A 25,785-nucleotide genomic window follows, 5' to 3' on the forward strand; every position below is an offset into this window, starting at 1 on the left:
GAAAGGAGTCTTCATTGTAATTAACTGGAAAGCCACAAAGCTGGAATAAAATTTAACTGGGGGGGTGGGGTGGGAGGAGGGAAGCAGTGCCTCCAAGAAAACTGTTTCCATACATACAAACAAAAGTATCAGTCCAAATAAGTGCACCGTGTGGTGCAGTTCAACATGCTCCTTTCTTTCTGGCATATATTCTAAGGATGCACCAATTAGGGAACATCCGAATCATCTGATCAATGTACAAGACAGAACAAAAAAAAAAAAAATTGGCATAATTCCTGAAGTCCTTAAAAGGGCATTTCTTAACATTTGTCTGGGTGGCTAAAATAACAAACTAATCTTCTCTACTGAAAGTCAGACTGTCCCAGCAGGGCACGAAAAGACCTCAACTATGCAGCTCATAACTAGCAAAAGCAGATTCACGTAAAAAAAATTGCTGATGCTCTTGCTGTAAATGTGTCTCTATTTACATGTTGAAGTCTGCACCTTGTGGCATCCTTCAAGGCCTTATACAAATAAACATAAGGAGGCATTTTTGAGAGTGCACTGACCCAAGGTACCTGACAGTGAGTGCTTGGAATCACATCCTTGCCAGCTGGCTGCAACAGAAAATGTAATGATTCAGCAGTTTAATGGATCTTGAGTTTGGCAACAGTCCCCTTGTAAACATCTCTGGGGAAATAAAATAATACAGGCCCAAGACTCTGGCAGGTTCTATAATTGTTTGCTTCTGGCACAAATCCAGGGACAGCACAAGCTCTAACTTAAGGCAAATATGGCTGTACAACAATCTGACTCTCCAAGCAGGCTCTGTTCAATGCCCAAGGGTAGAATTAACTTATAGCATGTCTGACAGGGAGACAAAGATACCAGGAAAGGATTCAGCTGAAAAAAAGTCCTTAAATATTAAACTGCCTAAATCAATAATGCTCAGTTTCACAGGAAAAGTCTTTTCTCTTGACTTTCTTTTTTTTTTTTTTTTAAATGCAGAAGAGCAGGTTAAGTTTGTTCCAAGTTGAAATATGGCAGGTCATAAACATCTGCCTTTGTTACTAAAATAAAAAAAATTGCTAACAGACTGTGAGAAAAAAGAAGTTTGAAAAAGAGGCAACAAATGAACCTGTCACAGCCATATGCAATAATTATTAAAACATGAGATATTTGTATTATCTTACAAGTCTTCTAGCAAAATACTCACAGGAAAGCCAGAAAATGAAAGACGAGTTCCCAGCTCAGGAGTTAGGATCTCTCAGCTGTTTTATGAAAATAAAACCCTAATTCTTAGCACTTTGACTTCCATTTTGGCCTTCTGTTCTGAACTTCCCCCGAAATTTATACATACTAACAATATGCAGATTTACATTGGAAGTAACATAACAAAGTGGGAAAAACCCAGTAGGACCTTTTCATTGGCTCTACGCCCATGGTGTGCCACCAGAGAGAGGCCATCCTGCAAGCTTCTACGCACACATTCACTGGTAGTGAGAATGAAGCAGCCAGCCCTCCTTCCAGACCATGATATCTGGTCCCTTTGCTTCCTGTGCTCACAGGTGTGATGAATTGCAAAAGCTATAGTTTACAGGCAAGGACTTTGACAAAAGGCTATAATATATACAGAGAAACACAAAAGCTAGATTTGAGTAAGTCGTATTTGATCTTTTTATTTTCAGACTGCTTGGAGTTTGATCTGCCATCTACATACATTTATATCTAGCATTTTTTTTTTGTCTTATCAGAACCACTAATGGGATTCACTGACTTTTCTGAATTTGCAATGGAAGGTTCTTAAGTACCGAAAACCTTTTCTATTTTAAGAGACACACAAGAGGACTCACTGTATTGCTCAGCTTTCTGTATATATAAACTGCGTTGCTGGGAGAAGCAGAAAAGCATCAAGTCACAAGTGCAGCTGTGTTTTGTTGTTTAGGCTTTGTCAATCACTTCTCATACCATAACAAGAGAAGGCATGTAAGGACTGCTATATCCACTAAGTTCCTCAAACACACGCTAACCAAATACAATAATTAAAATGAAGTTACTGATTTTTTAAAAAAATTTAGCTACTATCTCCCGCAAAACTGGAATTGCTATCTCTAATGCAAACACTTTCAATATTTCTCTAATAAAAGCACTTTATTTGAATTCAATACAGACCAGAGGGCCAAAACTTGTAGACACTTACAACCATATATAGTACTTGAACATGTTCATTATTCAGAGCACTGCCTCCTGACTCTTTCCACCACCAAACAGGTATCCTGAGAGATCCCCAAAAGCTTTTGTTGGTTCTGCCTCCAAAATGAATTATTACGCTTGGTCATTTGCCTAGATTCCTGGATAGCTACCCAACAGAAATTTGGAGCTTCAGGTTTACTAGAGCTTATTAGCACAGAAAGATACTAAAAGAACAGGCTAAATACTGTGTTACTATTAATGCTTCTTCTATGAAAACATTTTAAAAAATTACCTTTTGTAATTTCTTATAACATACTCATTACATTATTTATCACAGTGATAAGTACAATGACAAGCCAAGACTCCAGTAGCTTCTGAAATCTAAGTGTAAGCAAATTTTCATAATCCTCATTAAACATGTCCACATTAATTTCTTAAAAGGGCATTTAACAGTTGCATATCAATTAAAACCTAAAACGTTTAAAATTCATTAAACACTATTAAAATTCAGTAAATAACTTAAAAGCAGCAATCCGTTCCTTTCAACCCCAGTTTTATTTCCAATTGAAGAGTCCTGCTGCAGCAAATAAACTGAGGAAACTAATACAAATGACGAACTATGAAGACAGAAATGAAAATAATTCTGACTGTTGAAGCCTCATCCTTTGTATTCTACCGGGCATACGATAAAAAAAAAGGAGAGCGCAATGAAGATTTGGTTACAGAGTTTTTAAAACAGTAAAAGTTTTGCATCACGCCATTAAAACATCATTCTATAAAAAGGTACTGCCATTGGGAGAAGCTTTAACGTGTAAATATTAGATTCCAATCCATATTGTTGTCCACAGGCAGGCAGAGCTGAACTAGCGGCACTGCACAGCCCCTGGAATCGACAAACGGCACAGCTCTTCCAGCTACCCAGCTGGTGTGTCGACAGCTCCATTTAATATTCTTGTCTAGTGATACAGCAAAGACCTCTCATGCCTATTTTTAAATGCACATTTTTAATATTCAATATAATGTTACTCTTTAACAAACTCTTTACTCCCTGCTTCCTTTATGAAGCTTCCTGTGGTCTTTAAAGGGATTGTTAACCAAAGAATGGATCACACTCTTTCTGCATGAGCAGATTCAGAAACACTCCATTAAACCTTTCAGTATTTAATATAAAGAGTAATCTCTCACCTCTGAGGAGATAAGCCAGTTGCTGAGTGATTAACTCTGGTGCCTCTTGAAGAATCTCTTTTACTACTAAAGAGGAAGAAGACGCTTGTAACTCCAGGCTGCCGTCACATTGCTCATCTGGATTGATGACTTTGACAACAGCTGATTCCAAACTTTTATCCTCACTATCAAGCAAATTTAAAAATTATATATATTTTTCTTTCTAGCTGCTTAGACAACCCAGTAAAACAGTGCAAAAAAATTTTAAAATTCTGGACTATAACACTATTGTTATTGCTACCTGAAGTCTGCTATAAAGCCAAAGAATGTCACAATGAAGTCCTAAAACTGTGATTTTTTAATTAATTGTTCACAGTGGTTTTATTGTTTGATACATCACTAAGTACTAAGTCTTAAATGTTTACATTTCCATTATCAAAATCTTTAAAAATTAATAATTTGAAAAAAATATTTCTACACATACTGAAAATATCACTCTTAATATAGGGGAGATTTGGGATTTTCCCCATTGAGTATTTTGAAAGCTTACAAAAGATCTTTTTTTTTTGCGTTTAGACACGTCACTTTCTGCTTATAATAGCAATAACAAAGCCAAGCTATATTTAATAATATAAAATGCTAATCATAATACTTTAGACGGAAGAAACACAGGAAGGGACAGTAATAAACAAAAAGCAAATCTTATGGATAATTTTTACTTTGAAAAAGTGAATAATGTACTGAGCTGACTGCAGTTAAAGAATCAATAGCTATAAGATTTACGCATATTTCTCATTTTAGATTTTCCCTACTTTCATTCTAATCTACAAACCCCTTAGAGTAGGACTGGGCCATAGCACGACACGATATTACTTATCTTAAATGAAGTTCTAAAGAGAGCTGAAAGTAAACAGCATCCTTCACTCGGGGCAAGACAGGCAGGCCATTATAAAGAGGCTCCCTATAAAGGATTCACTATGGGCTTGTAAATATTCCCTCTTAAGGATGGGTATATGGACTATGGTCTTCCACAGACCAATTCTGAGCCTCTGGCACTGAAGACATTTTGAGAAAAATGCTGTAGTTCGTAAGGACTGCGATAATCTAGCAGCAATCTTAACAGCACATATGCAAGTGTGCTGGCCATCTCCAAATCAATGTCAGAGTGTTAATGCCTTTAGATAAAGCGAACTAAGAAGCTGGAAAAAAATCTGATGTCTTATTTACTGGTCACAGGAAACTCCCAGACTGTTTGAACTGAATTAAAATATCTAATCTAAGCTATGTGAAAATACAAGGTCCTTAAAAAAGGGAGTTCCATTAAAATTGATGGAAAGATGACTATTTGGTTTGTTACATTTATTGGACATAATGAGGGAGAAAATATATTTTAACTTCCTTTTTTTTCATCTGTGTTAACATAGTAATACCAATATTAATGCAGAAAAAATGTACAATATAATTTTTAAAACAGCTCAAACCCACATAAGCCATCTTGTTGTACATACAATGCAATACCTTGTCAGCATGTTGCTGTTTACAAGTGTTAAAGACAATTTCCCTTCAGCATTCAGCTGGTGCAAATTGATTTCATCTCGGAAGATATGGAATGACTCCGGGATATTCAGCTCCTCCAATATAAATCTTGTCTCTGTGAAGTAGCTAAAATCTTTTCTTGGTATGTTCAATACGGGTAAGCAAAGAACGTCAGGAGGACTGACCTGTAACATAGGTGTGCATTTGTCAAAGTTGCATAAAATAAGACCCGTCTTTTATTAGGCAGATGTTTTAACAGAGGGAGCAATTAGAAACAGTCTGAAATGTCTGTTTGTTTTTTTCCCCTTTTACTTAATTTTTTAAAAACTGTCTTTTGCTTTTTTTCTTCTTCTTCTGTCTCTGCTTGCCTCCTACAGAGTCACTGGGAAACTAGGAAGGAGAAAGAATGATGTATAGGGGTGATTTTTTGCTGCTATTGAATAAGTCAGCTAATACCCACTCAATTTTTATATGGAAAGAAATGTAGATTGCTTGTGTTTTAAACCCCACCTCTGATTATAACAAAATCATTGCCGAGAAAAATGTTTTTACAGTATGTTTTAATTGACTTAACAATAAGAAGTCTGTAACAACCTGGAATAAATGAGTTAAGACCACTCGGTCCATTTTTTCCATTACCTTGTCTAGAAAGTAAGCATAGGCCAGAGTAGAAATGAGCGAATCCAAATCACAGGATTTATTCCCAAGAACAACATGGACTTTCTCCAGGCGTTTGCTCCTGTTCTGTAACACATTAGAAGACAATTGCAATGAGTGACAATGATGAGAAAAAACAAAGCCCAATTACCAAGACACTTCAAAAGACAAGTTAAATATCAGGCCTTGTCCACAGCTGTAGCGCTTTTCGCCATTGGCTGAAGGAACGCAGTTACCATGGGATCAGATGTTTCCTTGGCTTCATAGCGCCCAAGAAAGCCAAGAAATCTCAATTGCGTAAGACACCTGGTTTAGAACCCAAACAAGATCTAACCTGACAGGAGTCCCTTCACCAGCAAAGTAACAGATAAGCGGCTTCATGTATATGTGGAAAAAGCTTTTGAAAACACCTCATAAATCTAATAAGAAAAGCAGTCCCAAAAAGTGTGGAAATACACACAGCAAACTATACATAGCAAGTTGTAACTTAATTTTCCTTTTTTTCTTTGCTCAGCTGAAATCAGTAACTAGACAGAGCAATGGCTTTCAGTCTGACTCTTCAGAAGCTGAACACGCCCAGTGCAGCACTGAGGGCTTTGAGTTGTTCTCACTTGCAAAAGGAACTGCGTCTGTTCTGCATTTGCTAAAATTAGGAGCCTTCCAAACATGAGAAAAAGAAAAGAGAGGCCAACTGTGTGAAAGCAAAATATTGCAGGGAAGTGTCTACCTTCTTCATAATTGCACACGCAAAGTGTAAGGTGGTGTTTTTCTCTTGTGCATGTCATTAATGTCAAGCTAGCTGCATGGAAACATTCCAGTTTATTTTCTTCTAATGAGCTATGCTTCTTAATTTAACAAACCTATCTGACTGACGCTAAGGTAGATATTTCAGAACCAAATATATGCAATTAAACATTTTTGTTGTTGTTGTCATGTAAGACTGATGTACTTTTTGTTATTTTGAATTAGGATTCTCGATATCAAATAAAATTTTAATCTTTCAACAGAAGTATATAATTAGTATATTACCCTCAATAATTAAAAATGTGAAATTTTTTTAAACTAAGATTTTTTCTCTGTGTCTCATCTTACCTCTAACTGGATATAAGGAAGAAACTTAGTTCTCTTTCCCTTATATGGAACACAGCCATCAAAATACCTTTGGGTAATAAAACCAGGGCACCTATTCTCCATTCCCTATGTACTTGGGAAAGACAGACAGCTTTCTGAAGAGTACAGTGTCTGGAACAGGTATGTTCTTTTAAACTGCAGGACTTCACCAGCAATAAACTGTCTCCATTTTCCTCTTTTCCATATATTTTTTGTCATATTGTTCTTCTGCAGCATACATTTCTGATCGATCTGCCACCCTAAAGACTGAAAATAAGAGTTCATGAGCTCATCCTTTCTAGTATTATTCAGTGTATAGAAGTCTTTTTCTTCAGGTTCATCATAACTGCATAGCAAATGACTCAACCCTGAAAAAGAAGGAAACTGAATGAACTGACAAATTGATTATTAAATCTACAAAGTCACCCACTTCTAGGAATCCAGTACAAACAACAATATAAAAAATATCAAGCCATCTGATGCTGTTCTATATCTACATGTTCTGTATCTATAACACAATTTGCTTCCTGTTGCTCATATTCCACAAAACACTATCCCATATAGAACTAGCAAGGATCCTCAACAGTCATCTGAGTTTCAATGATGAATGTCAGACCTATTAATGACATCAGGTACATGAGTGTTTTCTTTTGAAAAATTAAGAATCTTTTTATGTTGTCTTTACAATTCATTCTCTCAAGCACTAAAATCTGCACGCTTGTTTTTACAGCTCACATGTTAGCTGTAGCTCTGTTAAACTCACATGTTAGCCATAGGCTTGCTACACGGCTATATTGCAGTTCTAAAATCTGTAGAAAATCATGTGGGAGGAGAACTACCACAGATGGAAAACCCTCTTTGTCTTAACAGCTGTTTAAAAGGAAGACAAGAATTCACATTTAAAAAAAAAAACACCAAAAACAAACAAACAAACAAAACAAAACAAAACAAAAAAACCAACAACCCAGAATCTTTCACTCATTTGTATGTGCCATCATGCCTCCCCTCTATTACCTCTTCAGGAATGGAGACAGAATAATTACACAAAAATTGAAGAATTCCAAGGCTGACAGTTTCTGAACCCTACACTTGACTTCTGAAGAAATGAGAAAAGCACAGCTATAAAGAGCAGAATACAAAGAGAACATAGCGGAGCAAGAAAGCTCTGGAGACCATCTCTTCATAATTCGAACAGGTCAACTAGCCATTTGAGGACTGATTTTTTTTAACTGCAGCACACCAGAATTTCATCAACATATATGAACCAGAACAGACTGTGGAAGGACAGGCCATCTCCTTGGACTGTTCTCAAGAGCTTAACAAGAACTCTGAGATGGAGCTTATAAAGCTGAGTTTTTAATATGACAATAAGCAGACTAACAGTGAGACGGTGTATTTCTTGGTCAGGCTGTAAACATACTATCCCTCCAAACAACTGTTGGTTTCTTCCAGAATATTTCTGCCTAAGATAAACATGCAGTCAAGGTAACCTACTAGCTACTGCCAACTCTTTCCCACAGGAAAGGGAAATAAAAGGGCATTCAGGGGTTTCTGTTGTACACTGCCTTTCTCTGGTCACTCCAGAGAGGATATATTTTTGTTTCATCCACTACAATTGGTTATCATAGTGATTTTACCTCTCCCTGAGTAAGAATCTGTTCATTTGCACACAACTACCCCATTTCACTCCCTAATCTCTCATTTGTGACTTTTAGCAAAGTGGTTTTGCGATGGGGTTTTTCTAATAAATTATGACAGCTATTCTACTAATGTTAAAATACAAAGTCAACCTGTAAGCTGTCTTAATAAGTAATTCAAGTTTCTACTTCACAGTTTTCAAGGCCAAAATTGGCCAGAACAAACAGCAAAGAAAGTCTGTGCTTCTCATTCTGATGATGTAAAACACATTGACGAGAGAGAAAAGTGATAGTTGACATCTTGTTTCACCATTCTGGAGAATTTTCTTCATTAAAAAAAGTGTGAAAGCATGACTTTTGAAGAGGCACCTTCCAATACCAAATCATGTATTACGAAACTAATTATTAATAATAAAATAAATTGATATCAACAAGGCTGTAGAATATGTTTGAACAGTTCATTCTTCCTGTAGTTCTGGAAGCTCACAAAGGGAGCAAAACATAACAAAAACAACCTGAAATGTCAGTCTTAATTATTACTAGAAAGCACAGGAAGATGTTTGCCATTTTCCTAAATGAAATCCTCCATTTTCTGAACAAATATTCTTATCCACTTAAGTAATCTGTTCTCCCAAAGACCAGTTGGATTTGATGATCCTTATGGGCCCCTTCCAACTCGAGATATTCTATGATACATTTCTAGAAAACAGCATAAATTTGATACAGATAGAAATAGATCAGGCTTGCAGACAATCTGCACCAGCCACAGTTAGAAGTCCCATCCTAGTGTTTGCATTCACATAGTATGTCCTGTCCCATTAGGGGCGAAGTTAACAGTAAGATTAGAACCATTGGGATAAGCAGCAACTCCCCTAAGCACACAGATGTAACTCCAAACCATAGATCAGGAGCTATGGTCTGAGAGCTGCCACATGCAAAACTGACCAGCCAAGGACATCTACAGGGAAATGCACAAGCAGGTACATGCTATTCCTGACACAGCTCAATACATTAATACTGCATTATTTACCTTCCCATTCCCCAGTGATAACCACTAAAATAATTCAGTGACACATAAAGATCACACTTGCATAACCTATTCACATGGACAACATTTTCTACTCCAAGCATCTTTATTATTTGAACTGGCTATTTATCTGATGCCAGAATCACAGACAATGTATTTGTATTTTAATAGATTACTTAAGACAGCTAGGTAGGATCTCCCCCATTCTATTTTAACACAGGAAACCTTCTTGTATGAGCAACACAGATACTTTATCAAAAGCTTAGCAATGACCACAATGTTATACAAGTGAGTGCAGGTTAAATACTGTTTTATCCTGTGCCGGACAGACAATTTCAGATCTGTGCATCAGGTAAAAGATCAACTCTGCCAAACTGCAGTGATGAAAAATTGAATGCTACTGCAAACATTCATCTTAGCACAAATGGGTGCTGTCTACCAATTCTACCATAGGACTACAAAAGCAACATTTTTAACCCTCAATCTGATGAGGTTCAACAAGGCTCAGTGCCGGGTCCTGCACTTGGCTCACAACAACCCCATGCAACGCTACAGGCTTGGGGAACAGCAGCTGGAGAGCTGCCCAGTGGAAAAGGACCGAGGGATGCTGGTTGACAGCCAGCTGACTATGAGCAAGCAACGTGTCCAGGTGGCCAAGAAGGCCAACAGCACGCTGGCTTGTATGAGAAATAGTGTGGCCAGCAGGACCAGGGAAGTGATCGTCCCCCTGTACTCGGCACTGGGGAGGCTGCACCTCGAATCCTTTGTTCAGTTTTGGGCCCCTCACTACAAGAAGGACATCGAGGTGCTGGAGCGTGTCCAGAGGAGGGCAACAAAGCTGGTGAAGGGTCTGGAGCACAAGTCTTATGAGGAGCGGCTGAGGGAGCTGGGGTTGTTTAGCCTGGAGAAGAGGAGGCTGAGGAGAGACCTTATTGCTCACTACAACTACCTGAAAGGAGGTTGTAGGGAGGTGGGCGTCGGTCTCTTCTCCCAAGTAACAAGCGATAGGACAAGAGGAAATGGCCTCAAGCTGCGCCAGGGCAGGTTTAGATTGGACATTAGGAAAAATTTCTTCACTGAAAGAGTTGTCAGGCACTGGAACAGGCTGCCCAGGGAAGTCGTTGGGTCCCCATCCCTGGAGGTATTTAAAAGATGGGTAGATGTGGTGCTTGAGGACATGGTTTAGTGGTGGACTTGGCAGTGCTAGGTTAACGGTTGGATTTGATGATCTTAAAGGTCTTTTCCAGCCTAAACAATTCTATGATTTGCAACATCTTAGAAGTAGCAGAAGTTAGTACTTTCAGCATGACACCACTTCCTCAGAAAATTATTACTGGCAAAAAGAAACCACCATCCATGGATAAAAATCATGAGATTCTCCTTCAGGAGCAACCAGGTCTTGTAGTCTATAACCACAATGTTGCTTACTACAACTTTTAAAGCAATCAAAAGCTAGCAAAAAGGAGGGTACTGATAGATCTGAAGTGACGTTAAGAGGAATAATTGAATAAAGTGTTACAAAACTATTTTCATATTGATCAAAATTATATCTTAAGATCAATGGAACCCTCAAAATGACTTTTGTTTTCATCTTCCAGGGCTTAAATCTGAACTTATCCATAATAATAAAAACAGAACACTGCACAAAACAAGTGTTCCCTGCGATGTGCTGCCTTTTTTGTTTATTTGGAACAGAAGTACACTATCCCTCTCAATTCTCACATCAGATAACGGTTGTCAAAGAGCATATAAAAGAAATGGCATTCTCTAGCTCAGGTGACATCTTCAGCTCTGGCAGACTGATGTGGAAAGGTTCCTCTGTTAAGCTTGTACCACCTCTTCTGAGGCTGAGGGAACTGTCTCCTCAGCTTCTTATGGCTGCTCATGGTTCAGAAACCAACACGAAACCAGCATGAGCTACTGTCTGTTGTTGTGACTTGATTTCTTGTCTATTTTTTCTAGAAGATCAAGGCATAAGGTAGACCTTCCACTGACAGTCCTCGTATGCTGTTTTAAAGATCAGTGATATATTTTTTTCATCTTTCCTGATCTCTGCTCTTCTATTTGCTAAGCATAATTTTATTCTCTTCTCCTTCCCCTCTTGCAGGTCCAAGATATGATTTCACCAGCATTTCCTCTCCCCCTGTGTAGCTTCCTGAATGGCTGAATGGCTTTTTAGTATCTTACTACTACTTATTAATAATAACCTCCCAAAAAGTATACTCTCCATAAAAGCAACCCTGAAGTATGCCCTCCCAGGGCAATCCAAGCTTATTGTTCATCTTATAGGTCAGAGACTGCTTCCTCTTCCATCATCTCAGATACAGCTAGTTTGCACAGTCTACTGCTTGCTAATCAGCCAGCTAGGACAAAAGAAGGCATACGGATGTAAGGCTTCCTCTTCCAGGTCTTTCCAAGCACAGACCTCAGCAGAGAAACCCACAATCAGGAAGACAAAGCTTTAGATCCATAAAGAGACTTACAAGACTGTGAGACTTAGCTGCAATAGGACTAAAAGGTGATTAACTCCTGCAGCTACCACAGCTTAACCTGAGAGGAATCATGAACCCTTAATATCTCTAAGAATTAAAAAAATTAAGAGGTTGATTATGAAACTGGAACTCATAAATTAAACTATATAAGAGACCACTGATCTCTCTTACGACTGACGGGTTTTTAAAGGTAGAGTTGTAAAATGCATAAGCACTGGATGCCTGGCATAAAGTGAATTAAAGAAATAATGTGTCATTCTCAGATGGCATCAGTCAGGATAACTCAATTCAGAACAGACCTGCACAGATCAACATTCACTTATCATGCTCAAAAAAAGAGATTTATAAACATTAAGCTACTTCTGCAATCTAGTAAGAGATCTCTTCTGATACTCTGATACTAACAGTGAAGAAACTCTCATATCTATCCAGTTTTGTTGTCTTTAATCACATAAAAGCATTAGTATGGCAACTGTATCTTTATGTAACTGCAGTCAAAAATACCTTTTATTGGTTCTTACCTGCATCAAAAGCCGATTCATTCAAACATACTTCATATACTGGCAATCAGGTTTGCAAAAACTTTGGCTAGGACACATTACTACAGTGATTCATCAAATTACAATATCCCAGTCAAAAATTACATTGCCTCTTCTTTTTTTCTTCTGTTAACACAGAAGCTGAAATGTTCTTGCAAGAAATACTGAAGACTTTTTCTAGTATAAACAGGAAGCCCTACAAAACGCTCACTGTCTCAAGGCAAAAATTTTTCTTCTTTTCCTTCTCCTTCACACACACAGACACACCACCACCCCCCTCACCACCACACACACACATGCAGCCACACACAGTCTTAGCTTCTGAGCCACTATTTTCCTTTTGCCTCAAATCTCACTGCAGCTTCTGTCCTTCAACTGCAACAAAATCCCTGCATTTTGCTGCACGGGACGGGACAGTACTATGTCAAGGATAGCAATTCTTTGAAGGAAGGAGCTATACAGCTTAACAGAAACATGGTAATAAAGAAGAAGCTGAAGAGTCACATAATCATAGTGTCAGATACAACGCTGAAAACTTTTCCAACCTTATGGCTGAAGCACTAACAAGGGAGCATGGCTGCACAGACATACTTAGCTTTCCTGAAGGTGCATGGGGAAAAAGCCTAACTACCTGGATCAAGGACAAGATACTAATAAATATTGCAACTGAGGTTTTAAGTCATTTACTTATATGAGAGAGAATTTTCGTACCTACTCAGTAGCTTTGGAATTGTACCTCCAACCCAGAGGTACAGTTTATTGAGTAGTCATTTTGGAGTACATTCTGCATTTGCCTTATAGTATCAGGCAATATTATACTTCCACCGGCCTAAGGGCTTTTAAGTTGATTATCCTTCTCTGTTGTCAAAGAAATGGCTTTAAGCCAAGGCAAAGTTAATTTAATATTTTATGCAAAGTTCAAGTTAGTTTAATATTTCATAAGTCTTTTCATAAGAAAGCTTTATACTGGCCTGGAAAAAAAAAAAAAAAAAAAAAAACAAAAACCAAACGATGGTCTCTTATCCCGATAAGTCTTTGTTTTCTCTTATTTTTGAGGACAGAAGAAAAACTATTCTATTTCTCTGCCCCTGCAGTATCACATTTATCACATACAGTATATGATATATAATGTAGTTTACTGTAATAGATGTAAAATACATGGTTACATAGTGGATTCTTCCCTAAGGGACATAATTTAATAGAGAAAATTTCAAGTGTGCCATATTTTAATCATTACCTGTTGGATCTATATTGTACAATGTTGCTTTACTTATGGATCTAAAAAAAAAGCTTTTACAGCAAACACCAATCCCACTAGCAGAATAAAATATAATAAAACAAAAGGGCAATTTTCTAAATCTACACCATCTGCTTTTCTATGGGAGACACAGCCTTACAAAAAGATAAACAAGAGTGGAAGAGTCAGAAAAATTCAATGCCACCCTCAGAAATGGTTGGATAGGCATAAAATATCACCTGATATTGAATAAGATCTGATGACAAAAGACTATGACCAATCTATAACAAAGACTAGGAAAAGGTCTTTGCACCTTAGTTGCCATGCATATAGAACTTACCTGGGGCCTAACTAATACACATATTTTACCCAGTCTTACCTGCACTCCCCTCTCTGATGGTGACTGTACTTCCCACAGGAGGTTGAACATAACCTTGTTGAACAAGTATTATTGGTCTTCTGAAGTTAATACTTTAAAAGCATATTTATGAATCAAGAGCTTGCTAAAGAGAGTTTTATTTAAAAATGCCATTTCCCAAAATCACACTGTTCCACAGAAGTGTGCTGATCCTTCAAAATCAATAATGGAAATGAGGCAAGTTAACCAGCTGGCATGCCAGCCAGGTAAGGAAGTCCTGTCCCTAGACTGTTCCTGGAATTTCCACAAGACAGGAGCTCTGTTTTCCAGTCATTTCTAATCAAGAATTGGCACTGTCAGTTACCGCTGCTGAGAATTCAGTTCAATATTTCTGCATTACCAACAGGCTCTGATTTGGCATTCTGCAGACAAATAAACTTCACATTGTTCAAGAAAGAATTCCTACCAACTGCAAACATCTACTCTCTTTTCACTTTTAATTAATTTTACAGAATATAACTGCATGCAACTCTGCTCTGCCTGTTCTTGAAATACTTTCTACCTTATCACACATTTATTCACACTGTGAAAATAAAAATGAACAATGAGTTCTACATGCAATTTTCATTTAAAAAAAGAATAGTTGGAGTAATCAAATAATGCAGAGATGCCATTTAAATGTCAAAAGAACCACCACATAATTAAAAACATCAATCAAAGTCTTCTTGGCTCCTTTTAAAATTAGATTTATTCCATCAATTCATTTGGCATTGATTTTCCACCATGTTTTATAAGCTTTACATTTTCACACTCTCTTGCTTCTCCAAATTTGTACCTTTAGGGCCAACTTTTGAGACACCACTTCTACTGGATCATGGGGTGTAAGTATATGGTATACCCAATAGTATCTGGTTTTCAAAATAGGTCATACATGGGGTATACATACATGCCCACGTTGACACACATTTTGGAAGCATGACTTTGGTACCACATGTTTTGATCCCAATTTTGCTGTTACAGCAAGATAAAACTTCCATTAAGTCAGACACATATTAAATACGCTTTGTCTTAGGGAATTGGGCCCCTCACTACAAGAGGGACATTGAGGTGCTGGAGTGTGTCCAAAAAAGGGCAACGAGGCTGGTGAAGGGTCTAGAGCACAAGTCTTATGAGGAGCGGCTGAGGGAGCTGGGGTTGTTTAGCCTGGAGAAGAGAAGGCTGAGGGGAGACCTTATTGCTCTCTACAACTACCTGAAAGGAGGTTGTAGCGAGGTGGGGGTCGGTCTCTTCTCCCAAGTAACAAGTGATAGGATGAGAGGAAATGGCCTCAGGCTGCACCAGGGGAGGTTTAGGTTCAATATTAGGAAAAACTTCTTCACTGAAAGAGTTGTCAGTCACTGGAACAGGCTGCCCAGGGAAGTGGTCAAGTCTCCACCCCTGGAAGTATTTAAAAGACGGGTAGATGGGGTGCTTGAGGACATGGTTTAGTGGTGGACTTGGCAGTGCTAGGTTAACGGTTGGACATGACGATCTTAAGGGTCTTTTCCAACCTTAACGATTCTATGATTCTATGATAATTAAAGAAACCTAAGTTTTTATGATACAAGATTAACAAAGTGAGGAGAGGAAAAACTTATTTAAATGACCTTAGGCTCAGTAAGGATATCACATTGCTCTTCCTGCCAAGACAAAACAGGATATACTCTCATATGGCTGAAAAAGGAAAATGTTCCCAGCAGAATGATTAATTAAGCTTGAATCAGCAGTACTTCAGCAGCCTGTCAATAGGATTCTCTATCATAGAAGTTACTAACGTAAAAATCAAAGTTCCCCTTCCTTTTATGCTGCATTACTCATTTGTTGTTCAAATTAACGTGTTCTATGCAGGATTAGTGCTCTAAACCGAGTATCAGGAATACAGCACACAACAATTCAGCTCTGCAAAAGAACAAGTTACATTCCTGTTCCAGGTTATCTATCTTTAGTGTCTAAAGCCAATCACAGCATATCTTTGAATTTTCAGCTCAAATTATTCGACTCCTCTTCCGTCTCCTTCCCCACTTGCCATTTAACATGCAAAGGTGAGACTGGGATGCCTATCAGTTTACAGGACTTGACAGTATTAATCTCCTTTAGGAACTGTTTGGCTTACGACAGGATCAAGGTGTCCCTTGAGATATTAAAAACAAATGAGTTAAAAGTAGGGAGGATGTTTACGCGAGGAGCAGAGTGCCCCTGTCACATTAACTGTGTCGTTGTGTGGTGTGTCAGGAGGTGACTCGTACCAATAATCCCCTACATCATACACTGCAGAAGTTGAATGAATTATAGAGGCCAAAGAGAAAGTGTATTGGAGAAAAAAGGTGATTTTTTTTTTTTTGTGAAGGCAAGGCAATTCAACTCAAATCATGCAGTTCATTTACCTGCCTCTGTCACAGACTTAACATCTGGCCTCAGAGTGTTTAAGAAGCTTAGCTTCTTCTCTAAGATGGTGGAAGCAACTTTGCAACTGAAAATAAATTTACCAAGAGCTAGGAAGCACTTGAACACTGTGCTGTACAGGAGCCTTTGGAGTGCAGCTTCATGTTTCTGAAGTCAGTGTAGCCCTTAGGTGATATGCACCAAGTTGAACAGGAGACCATAACCTGAAATGAGCCAACAGCCCAGTGGAAATACCATTAGTGATCATATAATGAGACTGAAATTTCTGTGTTTATATGGACAATATATAAGAAGGTTTTACTCTGTTCTTTCCTTTTTTTTTTTTATTGTATTATCTTGCAATCTCAATGTTTCTTCTAAATTTTTATCAGTGTGCTATAGAGAATATGTGCCTATATTGCATTCAAATACAAACGTTATGCATAGCTACATTTTCACATTTTCATTTTGTTTCAGATCTTCTGTGTGTACTTCTTTCTCCTCTTCATCATGAACTACATTTTAAGTGATTCAAGACAAACAAGTAGTCCATGCTAACAATAAAATCATAGACGCCATCTTTCCATCAGTGACTTATCCTAAAATGTATTACACACCTTCAGTTGAGAGAGAAAACCATAGCTGGAAGAGATGACCAGGAGGCCAAAGTCACTTTTAATTTTGCCTTTCTTGTTCAATAGGTTTTTATCATACTATAATTCTAAAATGTCTTTGGCTTTTTACCCACTGTCTGGCAAGACTGTCTCAGAAAATACATGAAGGGCTTGTTTTTTTTTTTTTTTTACTTTAGCATTATTTTAGTCACTATTTATTTTTCCACACTGAAAATCAGAAACCAATTAACAAGCACTCCTCTGCTGTCCTTTAGGCCTGCTGCAAACACCATTCCCCAAAAGAATTTTCCCAAAAGCCCTTTCTTACTATTGGCAGCTTCTTTTTCCATGATGGAATCCTATTTTTGTAACATGTTTAAGTCCAAATGCCTTTGTGAGAGATAGATGTTGAGTTGATTTGCTGCAGAAGCTACACACAGATTAAAACTATCTTGCAACACCCTGCTTGTTAGTGAAACGACAGTGCACTAAGAAATGAACACCCAGAATGAAACATGATTTTACAAAAACAATCTATTTTTTTATTTGGAATGTTATGAGAGTGGAAACATATGCTGCATTATGAGAAGGCACTGCCTTTTTACTCATATAGTAGTTGGTTATGTCTATACTGTTTAGATCCCTGAATTGCCCTCACCATAATATGAATATCAGAGCCATATACATATTGCATATGAGCAAGAGAGAATGCATAATCACATTCCTGTATTACTTTTAACATTCATATGCTTTATGCTTTTCAGCCTATGTCTAGTCACTAATAAACTTAGAACTTGTGCTGCTTTAATGTCTAATACTCTTTTTCACAAGGATGACATTAAAACAGTAGAAATTTGGTAGTAATTTATTTAGTAAGTTAGGCTGCGTTCAGACTAGGGACGGAAGAGATATGGTACCTCTTGAATCCATATGCAAAGGATGTAATTGATACATCAGAAATCTCCATGTATAGAGTGATCCTCTTTCCCTGATCGTTTGGGCTGTGTCTGAGTTTCCAGTCTGCTCATGAAATCCAATGAGGTCATTAATACAATGACCCACTGAGCACTTCTTGGAGCAGTCTGAAACCACCTTGGTCAATATGTCTCAGCAAGAAATCCAATTCAGCTGTTCTCCACCATGACACACCCTCCCCTCTAGCACAATCAAAAAGGCATGACACCTATGTCAATACTGTTGAACTCAGACCTTCGCACATGCTGAGATGACTGGGCTCTTCTCAGTCAATTGTGTTCTTTGTTGGATTGGCCATCTTCTGCCAGAGCAGAATTGGTGTAAAAATGTAGTGCTGATGTCTCGAAAGTCAGACACATGAGATTTAAGGGCTGATCCTGCATTCCATTTCATCAGCTAATGCCAGTGCATTTCTTCAGAAGTCAATAACCTTCGACATATCATGTATTTTGCCTTTTCTGCATTCCGCGTTCCTATGCGCATTCCTCTTGTTGTGATGGCAAGCAGCCTCCACAGACCTTTCCAAATTGCTCTTAGGTGACAAAGTGTTTCAGCATAAACATTACCCAAAATCTTTTCTGAATAAGACTTCCCCATCTATCCTTGAACCATTAAGAAGGCATTCAAACATATTTCCTTGATACCATTTGGCTCACTGCAGATTTTTGCTCTGTTTTAAGCACACTATTGACTGCATTAAATAACCTCATAATCACATTTAAAGGCTTAGTGATCTAGTGCCACCAATGTACTAAAATATATGATAACAAATGCAGTCAGCATTTTCCATACCATATGCTTGTAAATGTTATTCTGCAGGGAACCAATTAAAACTATGGAAAATTTGGAACACAGACATATGGAACAAAACAAAGCAACTTATCTTGTCACCATGGTGCTTGCTCAGTACATCGATTAGGGAATGGTGATATTATAGGACAAACAAACGCCACTTTAATTAAAGTGTGCTGAAAGGCAATACACAGTAGCAATCTAAAACATTCATTTTTGCTGTGCTGGTATTAGTTTTCCTTCTAATGAGATAGAACAGGTAAAATACACTCCTGTAAAAACAAAAAATCCACAAATATTCCTATTTGAAGAAATGCAACATTAGTCCTAATTTATTGAAACATTTCCTCTTTTAATATTCAATGAGAAAAGGGTAGGAAACTGAAATGGAGTGTTTGGGTTTCAGGGAAAACATTTAAAATACTGCTAAGCATATAAGATTTTTCAGGAAAAAAAATAAGTTTGAGCAGGGACTTACTTCTTAAATGTCTTTCTATGAAAACATAGTGCATCAGGGAAAACACTGAATCTAATCGTTGTATTTGTGCAGCGCAACTGACAAATGGAAAAATAGTAGAAGAACTGGAAGAAAAAAAAACAACAAAAAACCACACCAAAAATCCCCGAACCTAAGTACATAGAAGCGACCTATGCAAGCCAAAATATCTGACGCACAAGACTGATCACAGCAGCCAGACCCACACTTTTCTACTGGTAAAGTCTGAGAACACTGGTAGGGCATTTAGAATTTGTTTGTAATTAAACCCTACCTCAGCGACTAGCAACACAACATACTCAATCACATGGACATTTAGTATGTGCCAATAAGACAATTCCTGTGTTTCCAGCTATGAGAATGCTGCGACACATGAACTAAAATTCCTCTGTATTTGCAAGATGTTCTAGGTGTTAAAAAAAGGGATTCATCATCCTTGGAGATACTGACAAGCATCCAGTTAAACACTTGTCAGAAGAGGAACAGTGGTAACATTAGAAACTGTTGATGATTTCATGGCTTTGCAGTGTAAGGTCACTCTGTTCTCAATCTGACACTTCTTTAGCTTATTATTTCTCCTTAGTTAATTGCATAGATCTCAGCAGATCAGAGGACCATTACACAGCATTTTATGTAATATAAGCATTTTGCACTGAAAGAACAAGGGGAATAACTATGTGCAGCTTTCTTTCCCTTATATGGGAAGCATGTGCTGGCCTTGTATTGCTGTTGAAAGGATATCTGTTCAGCATTAATAGAATTAGGAAAGTCTGTTAAAAATAAACAGAGCATAATTCTTTCCTCTCTTTTCCCAGCTAAGTAGAATAATATTTTTTCTCAGGATCAGTCAAAGAGGATAAGGTATAATGGCAACATATTTATACGCAGTCATATTTGAACATTTAATCTCTGGCTCTAGATGGAGTTCATATGTATAAATACCAACATATACTTCCCAATCCTGAATAAAAAAGCACATCAGGTCTTAAAAGAACATACTGACTTAAAAGAGATATTAGATATTCCACTACAGGATTACTCAAACAGATTAGTAAGATGTTTAAATTTATACAAGGACCAACCTGCAGAGGCTTTGTGATTTGAGTCATCTATTACAGGCACAGTAATATACGAGAAGCAAATTTTGAAAATGAGGTCTGCTTATAAAAATAGAATATTATGGCTATCAGAGGAGATCCATGTCCACTTGCTGAAGTCACATGAATATTGTATTCCTGTGATTTTAAAACCAGCCTTAGAAATACATTGTAATGATTTCCATCAATTTGGGGAACCAGGATGCTAATAATTATCGTAGTTAGTGTCACAATTAGCATCAAAATAGAAAGTTTAATTTGTATTTAATTTTTTTCTTTAAAAACAGTATATAAGGTATACAGATAGCAACACATATACATGTTTTAACAACAGCATGACATAAAATACCTGGTTTGTTGTGAAGGGTATATTGGGAAGCGTTTGGGCTGTGCAACATGCTTAAGTTAACACTAGCAAGAAAAACTGCAGATTTTACTCTGCTGACATTTAGTCTGTGAAATCAATTAATGTGATACAAAGTGATAGCTGAGCTTAACAATAATAGGAAACAACTTAAAATGACAGTTAAAAATGCATGACATGGGGAAAGTTTGTAACAGTTAAATGAAATCTACACCTAAACACTCCTCATGAATGGAATTTTCTTTTCAGGAATGCTTCAGCACAAAAAACAACATTTGGAGAATGTAGTAGAAAATATTTAAATGACAAATTCTCTTAATTAATATATAACTCCTCAGAAAAGGATTCAGTCAGATTTGGAAGTCTGACTGCTTTGCAAGTAGCAGGACATGGAAGACAGATATGATCCCTGTCTAAGCACTTCCTTCATCCGTCATGGCTAAATGATACCAATAACATGGCAGTCAGTACCCAAAAAAGTAGCAAAGTCTCAGCATCAACATTCTGAAAGGCAAAGAGGAAAAAAAATAAAAAGAAACAAAGGCAAGATGTTTCAGAAATGCTGTCCAAACCAAATATAGCAGTATGGTACTGTTCCCAGATATGAAATATTATTGTTCCCAGATACAAAAGTGCCTTCTTCAACATTATGTAAGTGCAACTGATTCTCCAAATACCACAGATCTGACATTAATACCAATTACAGCTCAAACTGAACCCCAAATTAAAATTGCAGAAAGAACATGAAGCTTAGCAGCTTTCTGGAACAGTATTAGTATGTTTCTCCTATTTCATCCAAAATATCTTTGGTCTTGCCACAGAGTGCTGAGCTGTCCTCGTGCTACTTACTCAATTTCTTATTATTGATCTCAGCAAAGATACTTTGCCCTTTCTTCAAACTTTACTGTACAAATTATAATTTATCCAAGCTCTCATCTCCAAATTACCAGAAGTATTGACTTTTCACTCCTAAATGTCTTTCACTACTTTAAAATATTCCTACATTTTATTTTTTTGAGGATTTACACATTTCTATGAAGAAAAGAAACTAAATTTAAATGTCTGTGAGGCTACAGTAACCTTTATGGAACACAGTTTTAATTTACCATGAAAAGGTAAAACTCTTAAATTACAGATGCAGAAGTGCTCACAGGTATGAACTTGGACACTTTACATGTCAGGGGTTAGTGTGTGCATGTACATAGTCATGTAGGCATGCTGAACATGTTTAGTAGGACAGAGTATCTGCATATCCTCCTGTTTAATGACCTGGTATATAAGAGAATTACTTCTATGTAAGCTTATAAGACTTTAAATATGAGGAATACCTTCTTAGGAATTAACGCTCCACATGGAAGTTGTGTTCAAACAGATAGGGATCTTGTTTTCCATCCCCACCTCAAAGATTCTATGGTCAGTCCTTTGCATGTTTGCTCCAGTTCTCCTCACTACCGGAACTGCAGAACCAGAACTAATGACACCCAACTCCGTTCCAACCCTTCTACTGATTTCCTGGTACAGCAGCTATGCGGGCCTGAGGACAGGAACAAAAAAGGTATCACACCTGACTTACTGAGCACATTTACCGTACGGACCATCATTAGCTAAAAAGAACACATCGCACTGATGTTCTGTGTCTTCCTTTTTCTCCCCACTGATAGCAAGTCCAATTCAAGGGTTTGGTACTAATTTCTGTAATTAAAGAGCAGATGATAAAGAGCTAAAATCAGACTTGTTGATTCTTTCCTCCAGGGACACTTCAAAAGATGCACTTACAAGAGATGTGTTTTAAGAGATAGAGACTAGACAGCTTTATTATTAGGTGCTGGATGACAGACCACCCTGTCAAAAATAGAAATAACATTGTGGCTCATCATGGCCTTCTTCAGAGCAAACAGAAAAACCTTTCTTCTCACAGACCATTCAGCAGCAGAAGCTATGAGCGCCAAAGAGGGAGGGGAAAACCCATCTCTCTGTGACTGGAAACACCCCACTATTTCCAACTGACATTTGATTCCCTTGATTTACACTGATCTCTGGCCTCCCAGTACAACTATAAAATCTATATAGGTGTTTTTATAAGGGCTTGCCAGCAAAAAGACCTAGTTACTAAAGCTCAGTGGGTTTGAGCTATTTTAAACTTTATGCATGTTGATTTCCGTTAATTAAATGCCCTCAGAAACATTTGCAATTATGTAAAGCTGGGCCCCTGAAATTAATCTCTCTCTAACAATAGTAACTAAAAATTGCAGACAGAGAACGTAAGCACAGGGAAAGGAGGAAGTTTTCAAGACTCAAGTCAAGCTTTCAAGTTTATTTAGATTCTTGACAGAACCAGGAACCAAATAGGACACTTCTGTATTCAATAAATAATATCTTTGATATTATCATTCTACCTCCCACTTTTCTCCTTATCGTTTTTTTTTTTTTGGTGCGTGGTTTTTCACTCCCTGGCCTTGACCCTGTCTCACTCAACAATTATTTCAAATAAAGTTTCATGATTTCCAGCAAGTTATTCCTAACTTCAAAGTGTCAGACCATAGTCTTGTTCAAAATAGTACTCTGTGTTAATGTGCAGGGATAGAATGGGGCCTGCAAGTATCCAAGTGTTCTGTAAAGACGCAGAAAGTGCAAGAAAATTCCCTTGCCCTGCCTGTTATATATTCTCACACACTTTTGCTTATTTTCTTATTATAGCAGTGGTTTCTAACTTCCAGTGCACACAACACGCTCTTCTGTCTATCACCTATCATCTAATATCAAATTATCTATTATTCTCTAGTTATTCTTTAACATCAAATTATCACAAAAATGGGCTACTTTCTAAATATTCAGAAATGTGTTAAGGGGTCCTCAAAACAAATACAATGGCATGTTACTCTTCCAAAAAAAAGGCATATTTGAATTAGAAAGCATGCCATGCCTTAGCTTCTCTAGACTGTCATACATGAATACCCTATTGTGAGGGCTAAATCTTTTTAACTTGAAGATAAATGATCTTTCAGCTACTGGTATGCCATTTCCTCATGTCCTATCGCCAGTCACCAAAGAGAGGAGATCATCACCTACCCGTGGGCTGCCCCCCCTTGAGGAAGTTGTAGACTGCGATGAGGTCACCCCTCAGCCTTCTCTTCTCCAAGCTGAACAAGCCAAGTGACCTCAGCCGCTCCTCGTAAGTCTTGCCCTTGAGGCCTTCAAATTCTTCCTTCAAATCAACGTGAAAATAGAGCACGAAGAGTACTTCCTTTCTTGAACAGTTTTTGTCAGAAAGGCAAAAGCTGTAGCATACAATAGGGACATAAGGAAAGTCTAGTTTCCCCTTTCTTTAAAGCTGTAAATTTACCTAAAAGGACAGTATTTCTAATACCTATGAAAGATGCCAACCAGACCAGCCCTATTCAGTAAGGTCTCCACCCCTGTCACCTTAGGAATTTTCTTGCACATCTCAACAATTTCTAGAAGCCTCCCTAGAGATGAGTGGGAAATACAACATACTGCATCCCCTTGCATCACCTGAGCTTGACACCAGTTATACTTGTGAAGAGATGCACTACAGCATGCATACAAATGCACATATGTGCATGCGCGTGCACAAAACACAGACACCATCCCCCGGCTGGTTCAGTGGGATTTCAGAAATAGTCCTCAGCCTCGCACTGTGGATGGTTTTAAGCGTTTAAGGCAGAGAACTCTGCCCAAGGGCTCTCTAGTCCATTAACCCACTTGCAGAGAGAAAGGATTTGTGTTTCTCCTATGCGTGCGAGCGACAGAGAGTGCGAGCGCACAAGCAAGTGAACTAGATGAAAGTGATATTTTAATAATATGGGCTAGGTGAAAACTGGTAAGGCTGGGATGCCAGGTTGCACAGCCACATTCAGTGTTTACACTCTCCTTCCAATTTCCTCTATTTTGGCTTCCTTCCTTTTGCTAACATATATGCCTTCTACCTAAACGATCCATGTAGTCACTTTGGAAACATTAAAATCCAAATCTGTACTTTAAAGCGAGTCCTATGTTCTCACAACACAGTAAATCTGTAACAGACATTTTCATGCAACCAAGAGAGATGTTCTCACCTTACAATGCCTGGAGTGCAACCTATTATATCATCTTTTAAGCTTTCAAATTGCACAGAACATGTCCGATTACTACTCCAGCTGTAACTTCTGCTATTGTACCACAAGGCTGCTGCCTCAGCTCAAAACAATGCTATGAAATAGTGCTGTGTTTTTCCTGCTTTCAGCCATAAGCCTAGCACTTCTTAAGCAGAATTCCTTGTCTCTTGATTCCTCATAAGCTTCATTTGTATAACTGCTTCTGATTTATGGAAGCAAAGAGTAGATTCTGCTCTTAGACACTGATGTTAATTCAATATCAGTAATTATTATCTGGTTGGGAGAGAAGCAGCTAGATTTTAATCACTACTTAATATGGCAACTAACTAGGTTGCTTTTTCCACAAAATCATCAAACAGCACCAATCTAAGTTCTGAAAAATTGAAATGTGCAAAGAATTAAAATTAATATCTAACTAGCTTAAAAGGTAAGTGATTAAGCACTCAGTTAACAATGGAGGATACATGTAATTAAGCAGGGCTATAAAGATCTAGAATGTCATTTCACATCTTGTTTAGCATCCTTGCTTATTTTCCAGTGCAGCAAAATGCAGAGAGGCAGACATGATGAACTGTCCGGCTGTCTAGCAATGGATAGCATGTTGTAAGGTAGAACAGAAAATGGCGGTTCATAAACAATCATATGCCAAAAGGCTAATTTATCCTAAACATTGTTAAGACACTGAAAAGAACCAATCTGTACCTCATTGGTTGGCACAGAAGGAAATGGCAAACTGCAATATTACAAGCACTTGTGGAGAACCACAAAGTACTTATACTACAGCATGCTGAAACTGTTGAAATTTACTGAGAGACTGTACTAGTTTCACACACATTGGTATGTATGCCCCCACTCCTAAAAGCCACATGGCAATATCATATCTCTGACTATTGAATATCCTACCAGCAGGAAAGGAGAGAGACCAGAGTGATAACAGAGGTAAAGGGGAAAAGAAAAGAAATTAAATACATAAATAAAGATG

General features: G+C 37.7%; 1 protein-coding gene across 2 annotated transcripts in view; it reads right to left on the bottom strand.

Annotated features, from left to right (window-relative positions):
* Window positions 1-25,785, bottom strand: part of PRUNE2 (prune homolog 2 with BCH domain) — a gene marked incomplete at both ends in the record, with an annotated part of 141,551 nt that overhangs the window by 104,210 nt on the left and 11,556 nt on the right. For both annotated transcript variants that reach the window (XM_082337584.1, XM_082337583.1), the window contains 3 exons: window positions 3,358-3,521; window positions 4,855-5,057; window positions 5,512-5,616. In XM_082337584.1, the coding sequence (XP_082193710.1) occupies window positions 3,358-3,521; window positions 4,855-5,057; window positions 5,512-5,616 (472 nt within the window). The remainder of the gene's footprint in view (window positions 1-3,357; window positions 3,522-4,854; window positions 5,058-5,511; window positions 5,617-25,785) is intronic.

Source organism: Platalea leucorodia (genome assembly GCF_965183815.1).
Source record: "Platalea leucorodia genome assembly, chromosome: Z".
NCBI classification, from domain to species: Eukaryota; Metazoa; Chordata; class Aves; order Pelecaniformes; family Threskiornithidae; genus Platalea; species Platalea leucorodia.